Genomic DNA, 15,926 nt, shown 5'->3' with positions numbered 1-15,926 from the left:
CAGTGCGATGGGCAGATCTCAGTAAAGAAATTGGTCTCCTCCGCCCATTGGCAAAAGCATTATCCAAACATTTGGGCGCTGTGCATAATTATGTGTATATGACGTCTTCCAGTCACGTGGCTGAATGGCAGGGTAGCCGAACCTGAGTAAGAGCGGCAAGGTAACACCGAAAACCAGGAACCTGGGTTGCCGCTCCGGTCAGTCTCCGTGGGGTCGAACCGAGCCGGGCGTTTCCGCGACAGCACTATCCACTCCAGTCTTGGCATTCGTAGCCTTGTTGCTGCAGGACGTTCCCAGTCGCTTTCAGCCGCTACGCATAACCAACCAATTGAAGGACTGCCCCCACCTTCTTTCTACTGGGAAGGCTGGCAATAGCGACTTGAACTTCGTTGGATCAGACATCTTTAGGTGTCTGGACGTCACGGTGAAATCCTGACCATGGCGGTCTCTCCTCTCGTTAAGCATCCTACGGATGCCCTTCAACAAGTCACCGCCCGAGCAGTGTCGTCGCCGCTCAAGAATGCGAATTCGGCGCAGGCATCTTCGAATGGGACGCCCTTGTCAGTGAGTGTTGTTCCAAATGCGTCCGCCGCGATGCAATCGGCCTCCCTCGATATTGCCGAGCGGATGAACGAGGATGAGAAACGCAAATACGTAAGAGGTACGTGAACCCGACCCTAAGGCACCAACTACTCTCGCTGACAGTCTATCATCAGGCAAGAAGCTCGGTGAAGGTACATATGCGAATGTCTACCTTGGCCACCTGCGCCATGATCCGTCGCAACTCGTTGCCATCAAGAAGATCAAGGTCCAAAAGGAGTACACCGAGGGTATGGCCCCCGATGCCGTACGTGAAATCAAACACCTCCAAGAACTCTCGCACCCGAACATCATAACCCTACACTCCATCTTCTCGTCCAAGGACCAGAACCTCAACCTCGTGCTCGAGTACCTTCCCCTCGGCGATCTAGAGATGCTGATTCGCGACACTGACCGAGTGCGTTATGGCGCGGCCGACATCAAAGCTTGGACTGGCATGCTGACGCGAGCCGTCTGGTTCTGTCACGAGAACTTCGTCCTCCATCGTGATATCAAGCCCAACAATTGCCTGATCGCAGCCGACGGCGAGGTCAAGCTGGCCGATTTTGGATTGGCCAGGAGCTTCGCGGATCCATACAAGCCAATGACCACCAACGTCATCACCAGATGGTACAGACCCCCCGAGCTGCTATTTGGCGCTAAGCATTACTCTGGCGCTGTGGATGTGTGGTCCGTCGGCCTTGTGCTTGCCGAAATGGTTACCCGAGCGGCGTATTTGCCCGGAAACTCGGAGATCGACCAGATCAACCTCATCTGCCAGGGCATCGGCACCCCGACGGAGGAGAATTGGGCTGGCGTGACGAAGCTGCCCGAATACACGGTGCCGAAAGAGGTCACGCCGCTCCACGGCAAGAACTACTACATCAGCAGGTTTGGGGTCATAGGGCACGAGGGCGTCGATCTGTTGATGAAAACCCTAATCCTCGATCCGAAGAAGCGCATTACGGCGCGAGACATGTTGAAGCACGAGTGGTGGCACAAGGATCCTAAGCCGACTTTGAAGAAGAACCTGCCCAAGAAGTCAGGTGGCGAGGAGAAATTGGGGGACGATCTCAAGAGGAGACCGGGGGTTGTGGAGGAGGATAGGGGCAACAAGGTGGCCCGAAAACTGGATTTCGGGGCTGCAAGATAGTAAGCGGCAATAGCATCGGGTGGTTGGTTCGGACAGCATAGTGGCATGGCGTTTGGTTCTCATGCACCACCGGCATATGTGGTGATTTGGGGTATTCTGGTTCACAAGCCCGAAACGGCAGGTATTGGTATACAGATTTGATACAATATTTGCACATCTGCTAATATTTTACACAATGACTCTCGATCTGACCTATTGGGAGTGCATCTACGGGATCTCGCCTCGTTCCCGCATCTCCCTACGCTCTTGGATGCGCTTCTTGTAGCGGACCTCCGTCCTTCTTCTCTCACCACCATCAATCTTGCGACCCCTCTTGTTCTCCCACATACCCTCCGTGATCTTAATCCGTACCCCCTCTCCCTGCTTCAGCGGCAACGCATACGGTCCCACAATCGTCCGAGCGCCCCTGACCTTGTACCCGGACACCCTCGCCAGCTCCTCCTGCGGTGTCTCTTTCACGCTCTTGCCCAGCGGCACGTTGACGACGTACTTCTTGGGGTTCAGGGGGTCCTTGGCGTACTCAAGAATCTTGAGGTCCGCCGTCCCGTCCTCGACGTACTTCAGGTCGCCCCCGATGCCAAACTGTCCACGTGCGAACCGAGACCGCCATTGGATCAGGTAGCGGCGCGTCCGCGGCGGCTCGATGCCCAGCTCGCGCAGTTGGTCAGACGTTAAGGAGAAGAGGGCCTCCCACGTCGGGAACTTGGATACGTGCGACTTGAGGCCCCGGCCGATGAGGGTTAGGAAGGTTGAGACGTCTGGGCAGAACGGCGTTGGGTCTGGGATTATGGGGGTTTTGGCCCGGCTGGAGGAGGCGCGGCTTATGCAGAAGGCGGCGGGGCGGATATTGGGTTGCGCTTGGGGTGTCTGATGAGAGAGGAGCGAGAGGGCGGAGCGCCATGGCCGAAGGTGAGGTCGAAAGATGGGCTAGCAGGTAGTTATTAGTGGTGTTGCTTCTTGGAACCATGAGATGCTTGGGAATTGGCCACCTTGAGATGCCCCATGACGGCGGAGGGAGGTCAGTCAGACGGTCTCGAGATGGGATCCTCAGCTTCAGAGATTGATCATATCGTGAGTGGTGCGAGTTTCGGCAGCGGCTTGATGTGCAATGCACCTCTTTGCAACCCGGTCCTTTGCTATCGTTTGGATAGCTACACGAAAATTCAAGACCAGGCACATCGGAAATTCATAAGCTCCGATGCTACAACACGCCTTCCGCGAGTGGCAGGGGTGGTTCGCAGTGCGATAGATGATTGGCTGAAGGCTAATCTATGGGGTGTGAGATTGTCTAGGTTGCAGCCTTGCCCCTCGGCGATCACTTGAAGCTCGCACCATCCTTTGACTTATACCTTCGGAAGCACATACTCGGCGTGCACACCCCTTCTGCCTGATAATTCCCCGTATCTTCCGCAGTTTCTCCTCTTCATCACCGTATATGCCTCCATTTGCATCCGTAACTATCGCTGCACAATTCGCGACATCTTGATGCCAGGGCCGCCGAGGATGCTAATACCTCGATCGGTTATCGGTCGATCCGAGATGCCAGCATCAATATCAACGAGAGATTTTTGTCGATTCGGAAACCCTTCTCCGGTCGGGGAGAATGTAAATTCCAATAGTAATTCCGCTCGATTACGATCCCCGTAAGTACCGAACTGCGCTTGCTAACCAAATACTTAGACCCCTTTCCCAATGAGCTACTGGGGTTTCTGTCTCGACTCCCTTCTGATACCGATGAATCAGAGGAGCGGCCCCAGAAGCGGTTGCGACAGGAAGAAGCAGACCCTATCGTAGTTGCACGAGATACTCTGGTTCTATTGAGACCGTGCCGGCCGGAAAACAAAAACATTTCTCTCTCCTTCAAAGCGTTCAACGTTGGCCAGTATATGAAGTTTAGATATTCAGCCAGGACACATTCCATAAATCTGGCCTCAAATTCGCAATCACCGGTGCGCTCGTTCAAGTCTGACATTCACCTTGGGAGAGCCAATCCCACGAAGTCCCTGGCCACAATCTTGCATGTTGCAACTAATACGCGAGATGGCATATCCTCACCTCATGGCATTTGGACTACCTTGCAAATTGAATTTGAGAGACAAGGCGATGAAGATTGTCTCAAGTTCATATTCGAGCTGAAATGGAATCAGTCTGGTATTGACCAGGGAGTGCGCAGCAAGGCACAGCGGACCCTGAGTCGCCAGGTCCAAGACACTTTTTTTCCAAATCAGACCACCGCAGCTGCCGGCGCATCTGAGGGTCTTTTGCCTCGAGCGTTCTACGAAGCAGCTTTCATTCCAAGAAAGGAGGAATACACGGATCTCTTGTCACTCTCTATACCTCATCTCACGTCAAAGCTCTATCCTTTCCAGCGCCGAGCATTACAATGGTTGTTGAGCCGCGAAGGTGTTCGTTGGATTGATCCTGGTTCTGACTGTTCAGCTGGAGCTGGACTCGAGTCTCACCCCATTCAACCCACTTCGGACCTTCCATTGTCTTTCACCGAAGCGAAAGATGCCGATAGTCGTACCTTCTATCTCAGCGATCTCTACCATGTAGTCACCCGAGACGTCGAACCCTTTCATGAGCTAGAAACGTCCATCAGAGGTGGCGTACTTGCCGAGGAGATGGGCCTCGGGAAAACAGTCGAGACTATCTCCATGATATTGTTGCATCAACGACCGCCACAACCGGCTCTGGTTTTTGACAACTACACTGGCTCAAAAGTGCGCCCGACCGGTGCGACTCTCATTGTTACTCCAGCAACCTTGAAAAATCAATGGATCTCCGAGTTCGATAAACACGCCCCTCACCTGCGTGTCGTCGAGTATCGCGGAATCAAAGCCTACAAAGGACGTGAGGATGAGCTCCTCACAGAGTTGGCTGAGCATGATGTTGTAGTCACCACGTACAACGTCCTACAATCTGAGATCCACTTTGCGGAAACCCCGCCAGAACGTTCAATGCGGCATGAAAGGAGACATCCTCGACCCAAGTCGCCATTGATGCAGCTCTCGTGGTGGAGAGTATGTCTCGATGAAGCTCAACTGGTTGAGAGCGGTGTGAGTGCCGCGGCCAAGGTCGCGAGGTTAATTCCTCGAGTAAACGCTTGGGGAATCACCGGTACGCCTGTCAAGGAAAATATCAAGGATCTATGGGGCTTGTTAGTTTTCCTTCGATATGAGCCCTTCGCCTCTTATCCAGCAGTCTGGGACGCCGTTACATCAACGCACAGGGCACTGTTCAAGACAATCTTTCATCGCATATCACTTCGCCATACCAAAAGAGCAGTGCGAAGTGAGCTCGCTCTGCCACCTCAGAAACGCTATGTCATCACGATGCCGTTCACAGCTGTCGAAGAGCAACACTACCAGTCGCAATTCCAAGAATTGACGCAGAGTTGCGGCCTGGACAAGCGGGGTGCTCCTTTACATGACGATTGGGACCCAGATGACCCAGCTATCCTCGAGTTGATGAAGCATGCTTTAGCACAGCTCCGACAAACAGTGTTGCATCCAGAACTCGGCCCTGGGAGGCTTCGTGCCGTAGCTCAAAAAAACAGGCCGCTTCGAACGATAGAAGAGGTCTTGGAGGCTATGATTGAGCAGTCGGAGTCTGCTATCAGGACAGACCAACGAAACTACCTCGTGAACAAGCTAAAGAGAGGTCAACTCTTGGAGAACTCGCCCAGGGTCCGAGAATCGCTTCAGATTTGGCAAGAAGTCTTGGACGAGGTGAAGGTGTCTGTAGCAGAAAGCCGCGAACAGCTTCAAGCTGAAGTTCTCCATGCGAAGCAAGCTGGAATCGACGAGCTAGATGACTCTCAGAGCAAGAGCTCCGAGAGCTTCAAAAATGCGGATGAGGAACAAATCCGTACTCGAGTTGGGGAGGCACGCCGAAAATTGCGGTCCGCCCTTGACATGGAACACCGCGCCGTCTTCTTCATCGCTAATGCTTATTACCAGATGAAGTCAAATGAGGATATGACGAAACCCGACTCTGACGAGTTTCGCCGCCTGGAGAAGTTGGAGGTTGATGGCTACGAATCGGCAAAGCAAATCCGAAAAGAAATCTTGCAAGAGGCATATGCGAAAGCCTCATCGTACATGAAAAGATTGGCGGAGAGCGCTGATACTCAGTCTTTCTCCGAAATTCCTGGGTTCAAGCCGGTTGAATATCGCGGCCTTGAGAGCAGGCGGATATCGGAAAATCTGGAGGCGCTTTGCTATCTTCTGGATAACCAAGCGGGCTTGATCGACGAATTTCGAGAGCAGGTTATTCAATTGCTTCTGCGCCCCCTGGTAGATGAGGACGAGGAAGTAGAGGCTACAGGCGAAGAGTACGAAAACTCGACAAAAATACAGGACTCTCTGATGGCGTACACACATGTCCTACGTGCGACTATCGCTGACCGACAAGATGCACTTAGTGGTATTGTCAACAATAGGATCCAGCACGAAACAAAAGTTGCCGAGCGCCTGGCAAAGGATGGAGAAGGTCCCGACCCGGAAAAGATGCTGGAGCTTCTGCAGGAGCGAAAAGCACGCAAGCCAACACCACAACAAGGATCGTTTCGAGGAATTATCTTGGAGATGAGAGAATTGGCCACACAGCTTCGCCACGAAGCCGCAAACGGCAGCAATCGTGCCCAGGTCGAACTGGACATCGTCCAGCAGCAGCTCAAGATGACACAAGACCAAGTTACGGACCAGAATAAAGCAGCTCTTGCTTTGGAAAAGGAGCTGGAGCTATTCACTGCCGCCATGAATGCGCGAGTGGAGTATTATAAACAACTCCAAGTAGTTTCTGATACGGTTGCGCCATTCGAAGTTCCTGAAGATCAAAACATCAGCGTCAAAACACTTATGGCTGGGCTTCTTGCGGAGGAGCAAGCTTTCCAACACAAAGTGGCAAGTGCCGAGTCCAAGCACCGTTATCGTAAGCTAGGTCTCCTAACCGGAATGGTTGCCCTGCGTTGCCAATAGCTACCCTACTAGGTGCACTGGAATCAGTGTAAATTTGTCCTCCAATACATCTTGCTGGGTTGTGAATTTGCTGCCAGTATACCTCTTATAGAATTTGGAACACCCTCTCCACGTTTTAGTATGCTAACTAGTGTTTAGTCCTTCACCTCAGAGACGCAGGTCAGAACTCGCAAGAACCCAAGTTCTGTGTCATTTGCCAGTCTTCGTTCACGCTTGGTGTTCTCACCATCTGTGGACACCAGTTCTGCAAAGAATGCATGACTTTGTGGTTTAAGGCACATCACAACTGCCCAATTTGCAAGAGAAAGCTGGATCTGAACATGCTGCACGACATTACGCTGAAGAAGCCGGAGTTCAAGCTCCACACCGAACACAACGCAATGCCAATCCCTGAATCATCACACAAAGCAAGGAACAAAAGGTCGGGCATCTATTCCGAGTTCAGTGACGAGAAGCTCCAAGCCATCAAAAACATTGACATTGATGGTCCTTCCTTTGCCACCAAGGTTGACACGCTGATCAAACACGTACTCTGGCTCAGAGGGGCAGACCCCGGTGCGAAGTCCATCATATTCTCCCAATTTAGAGAATTTCTCGATGTTGTTAGGCGAGCCTTCACTCACTATCGCATTGGTTTCACATCCTTCGACGCGAAGGATGGCATATCCCGTTTCAAAGAAGACCCGGGCGCGGAATGTTTCTTGATGGACGCAAGATCTCATGCTTCTGGCTTGGACCTCGTCAACGCTAACCACGTGTTCCTGTGCGAGCCATTGCTCAACACAGCGCTGGAACTTCAGGCCATTGCCAGAGTGGACCGAATTGGTCAAGAACATGAAACGACAGTGTGGCTTTACCTCGTCCAAGGGACGGTAGAGGAGTCAATCTACAACCTCAGCGTCCAGCGACGAATGGAACACATGGGTCGGAACAGCAAGGGCAAGTCAAGAGAGTCGACACCAGAGATATCGGACCTCAACTTGGAAGCCGCCAACTCATTGGAACTCGAGCAGGCGGCGCTGAAAAAGCTCATGAGTAAGGAGAAACAACTGGGGGAGGAGATTGACAAGAGCGATCTCTGGGAATGCTTGTTTGGGCACTTGTCGGACGGGAGACTCGGGCGGCAGGATTCGCAGGCCATGGATGAGCGGTTCAATAACGTGGCTGTGAGGGGATTCCTCGCTGCCGAGGCGGCCGATGCGAGGAGAGAGGCCCGAGAAGCGGGGGAGCCCTCCGGGTCCGCATTAGCCTAATGAAAACGAGGGCACGATATTCCGGAGAAGACGGTTTGGTTTTTGTTGATGTTATAAATAGAGTAACTGATCTGGCAACCGGGAAGTGATTCCCATGTTGCAGTGAATACGAGACACGACCTACATGTGAGAGGTGACCTTCCACCAAGCGCTCGCAACCGAACCATGACCGCATGCGTGTTTGTTTACTGCAGATTTCTAGAAGTGCATGATTTGTCCGTCAAACTACTCCGCGAAGTCGAATGCCATATCCGACGCCTGCTTCACTTAGGGGGTCATGTAGATAGACAGATATATGTCTACGGCCCGAAGTCATGAACGGTCGGTGTATGGTGGCTCATCCGCACTTGCTTAGCTTGCTTACTTCAATCCGCTCTCTGTTTCCCTCCTCCCACAGCAGCTAGCACCAACCAACTACGCCCCAAGCGTCTCAACTAACCTCCGCCTCTCCTCGGCCCCGAACTCAATCCCATCCAAGTACCCCTCGATCCCGCCAAACCTTCCGCGCACATGCTCATGAAACCTGTGCACAAAATCCGTCGGACAGTCTCCCCACTCGGCAGTAAGTCCAATTTCCTCGATCTCCTTGAGGCGCGACTCGCGTTCGGTTTCGAATCCTTGCCGTGTGAGCAGGTAGTCGTGGGCTATGGCTTCCTCGGGCACGTGTAGGACCATGAGGACCAGGCAGATGATTATGCCGGTCCGGTCTTTGCCGTGGGTGCAGTGGACTAGGAGGGGGACGGATGGAGGGGTTGTGGTGAAGGTGCGGAGGGCCTGGGGAGCATTTGGTTTCGTTAGTCCTGGGCGAGGTGAAAAAATTGGGACGGTGGTGAGAGGGGACGAACAATAGCTATCTCATCGCCCGAGTGGTCCAGCGAGTCCAAGCCGATGCCCACCAGGCCACGTGGGAGCATGACTTCCTTGCTCATCACCTTTATGGCGTCGGTGTGGCGGCCCGTTAGGTAGAGAAAGACTAATTTGCTGTTGTTCTCAGACTCGTCGGCTCAACTTCTTCTCACACTCACTTACTCGCTAGCCTACTCGCTCACTAATGCCAAAATATTTAGGTTTAGCACTTACAAGTAACTGAGCCAAGACAGCTGGCTCAGCATGAACTTCTCAAACTTGCCGCCCGTGATCTTGATCTCGAGGTACTTCATCCCGGGGATCTGCACCGGTTCCGCCAGTGCGGCGTTGGATTGCAGAAGGGCCGGGATTCTGAGGTCAGCTTGTCGCTTCTCGGCTTGTTTGAGGTGTTCTGTCCTGAAGTGTGTGTAATTAGTTGTAGCACATCTTCACCGCTTCGCCGGAACAGGTAGACAGGCGAGAACGTCTACGCACTTAGTCCGAAGATCCATAAGCGTCTTGACGCCCAGTTCATCTTTTAGCTTCCGTCTGTCTGCGAGCGACGCATCGTCTGTGGTGCAGTGTCTCCTCGTAAGCTCGGAGCCGGGGCGCCGGAAGATGGGAAGAGAGTCAAATTAGAGTTTACCTGGTCGTGCTGATCGGTAGAGCACACCTTCTTGGAGCATTCTATTTTGGGTTCAGCTCAAGTTGTGAGAGATGCGCAATAGTCGAACAGAGGTGCATGCGCATGGTCGTGTAAACCAGGAAATCAACTAGTCACTCACCTCTTGCCGAGGAAGGCATTGATCGTCTTTCCGACGTCGCGGAAATTTAGGATGTTGTCAAATTTGGACGCCATTGTGTCAGGACCACTGGGTTTGTCCAAAGTGAAGTCAATTGGAAGATGGCCCCGAGGACGAGTTTGGTTAATATTGTTGAGCAGGCGAGTTTGCTCCGTTGTTACGACTAAAACTTGACGAGATGAGAGTGTAACCTGTACAGTGGTCCGAGCTGCTTATCTCATGTTTGATAGAGAGCTAAGTTCATAGTGCAAACATTGTCGCCTATCACTAGACGGACAGGCATATGCACAACTCGCGGAATTGTCTTCGAATTCGGGTCTTTGCAGTGAGTTAGTTGACTGACTTAGGATGTCCGGAAGTGTTAGTCGGCAGAGAATAGGAACCCGGGTATCTCCTCGCATGCGTTTTGACGACTTCCGGCCCCGACATTGTTCAGCACCTATGAGAACCCGATGGGCACCCGCTTGCATTATTCCACTTCAAGTTGCATCATGTTCGGATGGCTAATTAACTGGCTCCTCTCCTTCGACTTTCCTTCTCAAGATATGTACAGAGAAGCTTCAGAAATTGCCATGCATGGACGCTTTCCCCCATATCCTGGCTGCCTGGGCAATTGCTGGTGAAGCAACAGAACATCAGGTATGAAAGAACACGGTAGCTCTAGACTCGGCCTTGTGGCTCCAGTTCAGAGAGCCCAGACCTAATGAGACAGGACCCCTGGCTGTCCGATCTTCCACTTATGGCCAGGATGGCGGATATGACAGACGGCTCCCCGCGTGTTGCCTCATTGGTGTCGAGCGAGTCGCAAGAGTATGCCGATTCCGACTGTATTGACTGTTAGAGCAATTCGATAGCTTGTTCCAGTCCTAACTTCGGACTCTAGCGGCCAACCGCAGGCTCAATAAAGTTTCTCTCTTATCTTCAGCACGAAAGATTGGGTTTAAAGCGAGGCCTGGTGGCGCCGAAGAGTTCGCTCATTCTGTACAAAAATGGAAAAATGGGACCAAGCAATGGGGGGGGGGGATGGGGGTGTGCAGGGCGCAATGATCGTCGCTTCCCGACGGCCCGGGTGCTACCTGACGTCATGTGCATCATGTTACCAGGACACAAATCTTCAGCCCAACCACGCCAGGTCAGCAACCTGGTGACTGATCACAGAACCGCTGTGGTCTGGTCTTCTGGTTCCTCTCTGGGTTCTCTTTGATACCCCACCATTATAGCTAGATCAATCAGTATTATGACTGTACCCAATGACCACCCTGTGACGCGGCTACGGCCAAAGAGCTGTCACGCATGTTCATGTCTGGATTGAGGTGTTTCCTTGCATCATGTCCTTCATTGAACACTCACCTTCTTTGTACGGTTTTCCCAGCAGATTCGGTAACATATTTGTCGCAACACCGACACCACCAACACCCCTATCCCTACCATTATCCATTCATCTTTGAACCCTTGAACCTAAAAGTGGACCTGAATAAGCGACAGCGACAACGACAGCGACACCAACGACAAGGAACATCATGGTGCAGCCCGGTCCTGTTGGTACCCCTCCACAGTCCGAGTGCCATGACGAAGCCCGCAATGTGCCCACAGGTGAGAGAACACATGATCGCTGCCTATGTCGCCGTCCCGCCGGCATAACCTTTAATTGACAGCTTTCCCAAGTCTATCCCATCACGTAGTCTTTTGTGTTGCCATCCATAGCTGATCTCTTGCCCAGCTCACTCCGGGCGACTTGTGTACGCCAGACCCCAAGACCTGCCCAGCTTCCCATCAGTAGGCCTGAAAGCGAATGGCTCCGCGGCCAGCGCTGCAGCGTCATTAGGTTGGGCCAACCAAAAGTCACCCGAGCCCTGGAAACCGAACAAGTCGGCTTCGGCTTCAGCGGCCGCCATACTGGCCAAAGATCACAAGATGGCTGCGGCATGGAAACCAACGCCAAGTAGTGAAGGCGCGCAAGCTGCCATGCTCGCGCACAAGGCATCGAGGACTTCCGAGAGCCGGAAACCATCTACGACCGACCATGGTCATTCGGCAGCCGCGCAAGCTTTTAATGCAGGCCGCAACTCTATGCCCAACTCCCGTGCTAACACCTTGGACCATCGAGGGTCTCTCATGGCAGCAAAAGGCGCCATGGCTACCCGCCCCAGGGCGAACACCGCGCCAGCTTCGAGGGAATCATATCCGGACAAGGCGAACGCGGCTGCTATTGCTCTCAAAGCCGCCACCAAAGCCCACCAGCCGAATCGTTCATCAGTACCAAGCAAAGAAGGCGGTGCGGCCCCGTACACCAACATGAATCGACAAATGTTCATTTCGCAGCCAGCCTTCAAGCTGGAAGCGAAAGACCAGACCCGGGAAGAAGAGTTGCATGCTTCGGCTGTGGCCATGGCCAAAAAGATGTTCAAGCAACAGCAAATACTCATCAACCAGGCAAAGAAGCTGAGCGCGAACGACCCTCAAATACCACGACGCCGCAGAAGCTCGAGTAGCCTAAGCGACGACGTGCAGCCAATGCAATTCAACACCCTACAGGACGCAGCCTACAAGCTTGCCCAGGAGCGACTGACCAAGCTCCATGAGGACAACATGAAGAATCGTGATTATCAAGACTACTACGGACAAGGCAAGGCACCGCGCAAATTCTCCGTCAGAGCCAAGCTTCGTAGGAGAGCCTCGAGCGACGGCGCTGTCATAGAGGATCGCCAACGGTCCCGGCAGATTAGGAAACAAATGTCCATCTTCTCCAACAAGCTTTCGGAAGTCGACCAGAAGAAGAGGCAACAAGACCGCGATGCGCTGCTTGCTGTCGCACAGAGAAACGTTCAAGCAAGACTCAAGGGCATGGATGATGCGGTTGCTGAAAAGACCGGCATGGTTCCTCCGTCGACCCTCAGTCAGTGGGAAGCGAAGGCATATTCCGCCGCCCAAGCTCGGAGTGACAATCGATTGAGCAAGCACGGAAAAGTTGATCTTGGTGCTGGCAAGTACATGGATCAGGACGATATCAATGCAATTGCGGCCCGCAGAGTGCAACCGGTCCTCGATGAGATCAACGACAAGGCCGACAGAGAACATGCGAGGCAATTTGAGGCGAGTCTCGAGGCAGAAAGAACGAAGGAGAAGGAAGAGATTGAGAACGCTCGTGAGAAGGAAGTGCAGGACATTTATAAAAAACTCAAAGGTGAGTCTCTTTGCTTCTGTCCACTACGGCTGGCCCGAATAAAATAGTGGATTTACATATGCCACAACGCACGATACATCTTCCAACTTTCATCTAACCACATTCATTCAGACCAAGAGAAGCAGGAGGCAAAAGCCGCCAAGGATGAAGAGCGAGCCGTGAGAGCGGAACAGAAACGCCTCGCCAAAGCGGCGAAGCACAGGTCTGCCCCGGCCTCTGTTCAGTATTTCTACCCAGAAGATGAGCCCGCGGTGGACGACACAACAGAGGTCGCATTGAATGATATTGGCCAGCCTGTAAAAGTCCTAACATCCCCCGCACCGGCGACAGGAACTGGAGATCAGGGCCGTATCAACATCGATGTCCCAGATGAGCACAAACAAAAACGACGAACCCGCTCAGGTAGCTCGTCTCCTAAGTCACCGACGGGCAAGGTTAAAACATGGTTCAAGTCCCGCTTTTCCCGGGGCTCAAAATCCGACGATGACAAGCCCAAGTCCAAAGACAAGGACAACAGCCAGAGGGGCTTCATCGGCGGAGCTGCCCTCACGGGCATGACATCCAACAACGACAGCTCCAGCAGCGTCGACAACCGTAGCGCCAGCGTGCGAGCGGTTGCCATGGCAGGAAGACGGCGAACCGACCTCTCGGACGACCTATCCAGGTCGCAGTTTCGGTCTCAAAGTGCCATCGATCCAAACGAGGTCTCCCCTATGAGCAGCAGTTCTAGCGAGGATGACTTCTTCGGCGATGAGGCTAGGGACCGGGTCGGTGTTGGGCTGTCGCCGCCGAAGCCAATACAGGACCCGGCGGAGAGGAAGAGCCTGAGTCCTGTTAGAGACTCTAGGTTCCATGAGATTATTTGAGCAGGGCGCTATTGCTTTCGTCTTGTTTTCGTACGTTGGTAGGCTGGTGTTTACAACACTTTCAACAAGGCAGTGGGGGCTGCTGAGTCTGACCGCTTCACGAAGATGACGCGGTTGGAGCATGGCCGAACAGTAGGAATTGTGTTTAGCAACGAGTTTTGTTTCGAGACATGGCTGCAGGAACACAGCAGGGGACGCATGATGGACTGACGGACTGCCAGACGGCGCTGAGCTAGGTAGGCACATATACAGGGCTCTCTTTCAAGACCCCAAACGAGGTTTTCAACTGATCAAAAATGGTCCTTCGCTACGTGTTCATGCCGTGGATTTGCCTCGTAACTAAAGTCATAATGGGCCGACTAGTCGCGAGTTCCAACATCCTCGACACCAACTTACTGCCACAGGGAAGACATGCGAATTACCTCGTACTAGACATTATTCTAACTCAACTTCCATGCATGGGATGCGGAGGGGCAATCATCGTCCGGGGTTATCAAGCCTTGCCTAGAGTCCTCTACACATGCGTGCATAGGCCTCAAGGGCTCTGCCCTTGTATCTGGCTGTAGCTTGCTGCCTGCTTATCTTTGTAGTAGAAACGGACTTGGAATGTGCCGGATGCCGGTATGTTGGCTGATACAGCATCTTATCTGGGCTTAGGATCTTGCCTGTAGACATTATTAAAATTTTCACCCTTCAGCCCATCGAGGAAGGAAGCAATGCTGAACAAAATGGCGAGACTAAACCCTAGTGGAGACTTGAGGAAGGAAGCGATCGATATCGCTTGCCAATACTCGCCAACAAAGGCAGCCGTGTTGCTTCCTCGGTACGGATCGCGGTACGGATCGCCTAATTAACCAGTATTTAGTCTGAGAATAATCCAATCAGTAAGCTCGAATAAGCATCTGTAACCCTCTGGCTTGTCCAAATGGCTGCCGGGTTTAGATGCTAAATGAAAAAGTTAGATACTGTGCAATTCTTTTATCCATATATCGGATCGTTTTCGTTGGCAAAGACAACCAAATTCGACGTTGATTGAACAAACTTCCGGACAATTTTGCAGAAGCTCATCCTGCCCCAGGACCTCATTATCATGTGCGCCAAGAGCTCAATACGATGGGATCGTTCCCTACGCGGTATGGACCACATCCGCGGGCAGAGTCTCGACACTTCTCAAATCCCAAGCTTTGGTCCATGTCAGACTGCTCTCAACTTTGGATCAACATTCAACGCAAGCCCAATTGGGGAATCCACGAAATGCGAGGGCATGACAACGAAGGGTCGTCTGTGAAGAACTACCCACACCCATTCACTCGGGCCTATACTCGCTTTCTACACCACTTCTCCAGGTCCTTTCACATGATATTCGGCCTCTCGTTGATTTGGTATGGCCCGGTCATCTTTCTTCGGACTGGATTAGCCCTGTCCCTCGGAGTCAAGCTCGACAGCCCCTTTGTGAAGCCGGGGTACCAGTCTCGGTTATCACCTTCCTGTTCCTGACGTTTGATACGGGCGAGCTCGAATCTTATTTGCTGACAAGATGGCCTTCCGTTTTGACCCTCTAAAGGGGCTGATCGAGATGCTCCCTTTCACTATCAAGCACCGACGCGCTACAGATGCCCGGGATAGGGTGAGTTTGAACATACGACTATCTCCAGTTGACTGTACCAAGATTGAGGGCCAATTGTTTGGCGAGTTCCACATTGACCTATTGGACTGGAGAAATCATCCCATCATCTTAGTGGATACTGGCATCACTGGCATGACGGACAAGCCGTCGTGGGCTCCCGACTGGAAAGCAGCATTGAAGAGATTGTGGCTCCTGAAAGACATATACACCAAGCAACTGCCCGTGTCATCTTCCGCATTAGAAGGGTGCGAACCCAACCGATCGTAGGCAGACTCCGGCACACTTCCCCTTCTTGGCCTGTCGTGGCTGTGCGACCCTTATGCAGCCGCCATGGGTAACGAATTGCGGGTGCGAAGTGCTGTGGTATGCAAAGTACTATTTGCTTCCGGGTCGTTGAAAGCTATTGACGAAACCGTGAGTCCTGTTGATCCCATGAAATGGCTATCTGACCCCATCTCAGAGAATATCTGGCGATTCATTGTCACCGGGCCAATCTAGCAAGACAAAACGCACCGGTGATCGAGTTTTATGATCCGAGCCAGCGAGCCATGCTTCAGGCGTAGCAGGCATGACCTATGCCAGCCTTCAGCATGAAGCATTTCGTGAACTCTCTCAATGCCTTGGCTGGAAAAA

The 15,926-nt window shown here is 52.6% G+C and overlaps 5 protein-coding genes across 5 annotated transcripts; 3 read left to right on the top strand and 2 right to left on the bottom strand.

Moving 5' to 3' along the window:
• Window positions 1–438: 438 nt before the first annotated feature.
• Window positions 439–1,732, top strand: BCR38DRAFT_480474 (kinase-like domain-containing protein; the record flags this gene model as incomplete). The annotated part of the gene is made up of 2 exons (XM_040863281.1): window positions 439–661; window positions 717–1,732. The coding sequence occupies 2 exons, from the start codon at window positions 439–441 to the stop codon at window positions 1,730–1,732; spliced, it is 1,239 nt and encodes a 412-aa protein (XP_040721593.1).
• Window positions 1,733–1,872: 140 nt separating this feature from the next.
• BCR38DRAFT_418616 (IGR protein motif-domain-containing protein) lies at window positions 1,873–2,933 on the bottom strand. The gene is made up of 2 exons (XM_040859238.1): window positions 2,722–2,933; window positions 1,873–2,659 (listed from the first exon to the last, which is right to left on the bottom strand). Exons 1-2 carry the CDS (start codon window positions 2,734–2,736, stop codon window positions 1,940–1,942), a joined length of 735 nt encoding a protein of 244 aa, XP_040721592.1. The 5' UTR covers window positions 2,737–2,933; the 3' UTR covers window positions 1,873–1,939.
• Window positions 2,934–3,618: 685 nt separating this feature from the next.
• On the top strand, window positions 3,619–7,967 carry BCR38DRAFT_329164 (E3 ubiquitin-protein ligase; the record flags this gene model as incomplete). Its single annotated transcript, XM_040854858.1, has 2 exons — window positions 3,619–6,667; window positions 6,853–7,967. 2 exons carry the CDS (start codon window positions 3,619–3,621, stop codon window positions 7,965–7,967), a joined length of 4,164 nt encoding a protein of 1,387 aa, XP_040721591.1.
• A 63-nt stretch (window positions 7,968–8,030) lies between these two features.
• On the bottom strand, window positions 8,031–9,950 carry BCR38DRAFT_418601 (tyrosine/serine protein phosphatase). Its single transcript, XM_040859237.1, has 6 exons — window positions 9,599–9,950; window positions 9,460–9,500; window positions 9,309–9,384; window positions 9,048–9,230; window positions 8,813–8,948; window positions 8,031–8,741 (listed from the first exon to the last, which is right to left on the bottom strand). Exons 1-6 carry the CDS (start codon window positions 9,670–9,672, stop codon window positions 8,382–8,384), a joined length of 870 nt encoding a protein of 289 aa, XP_040721590.1. The 5' UTR covers window positions 9,673–9,950; the 3' UTR covers window positions 8,031–8,381.
• Window positions 9,951–11,136: 1,186 nt separating this feature from the next.
• BCR38DRAFT_405014 (uncharacterized protein) lies at window positions 11,137–13,666 on the top strand (the record flags this gene model as incomplete). Its single annotated transcript, XM_040857916.1, has 3 exons — window positions 11,137–11,209; window positions 11,337–12,800; window positions 12,912–13,666. The coding sequence occupies 3 exons, from the start codon at window positions 11,137–11,139 to the stop codon at window positions 13,664–13,666; spliced, it is 2,292 nt and encodes a 763-aa protein (XP_040721589.1).
• Window positions 13,667–15,926: the final 2,260 nt, after the last annotated feature.

The sequence above is a fragment of the Pseudomassariella vexata genome (genome assembly GCF_002105095.1).
Source record: "Pseudomassariella vexata strain CBS 129021 chromosome Unknown BCR38scaffold_1, whole genome shotgun sequence".
In the NCBI taxonomy this organism is placed as follows: domain Eukaryota; kingdom Fungi; phylum Ascomycota; class Sordariomycetes; order Amphisphaeriales; family Pseudomassariaceae; genus Pseudomassariella; species Pseudomassariella vexata.
This window is presented reverse-complemented; position numbering and strand designations above follow the sequence as displayed.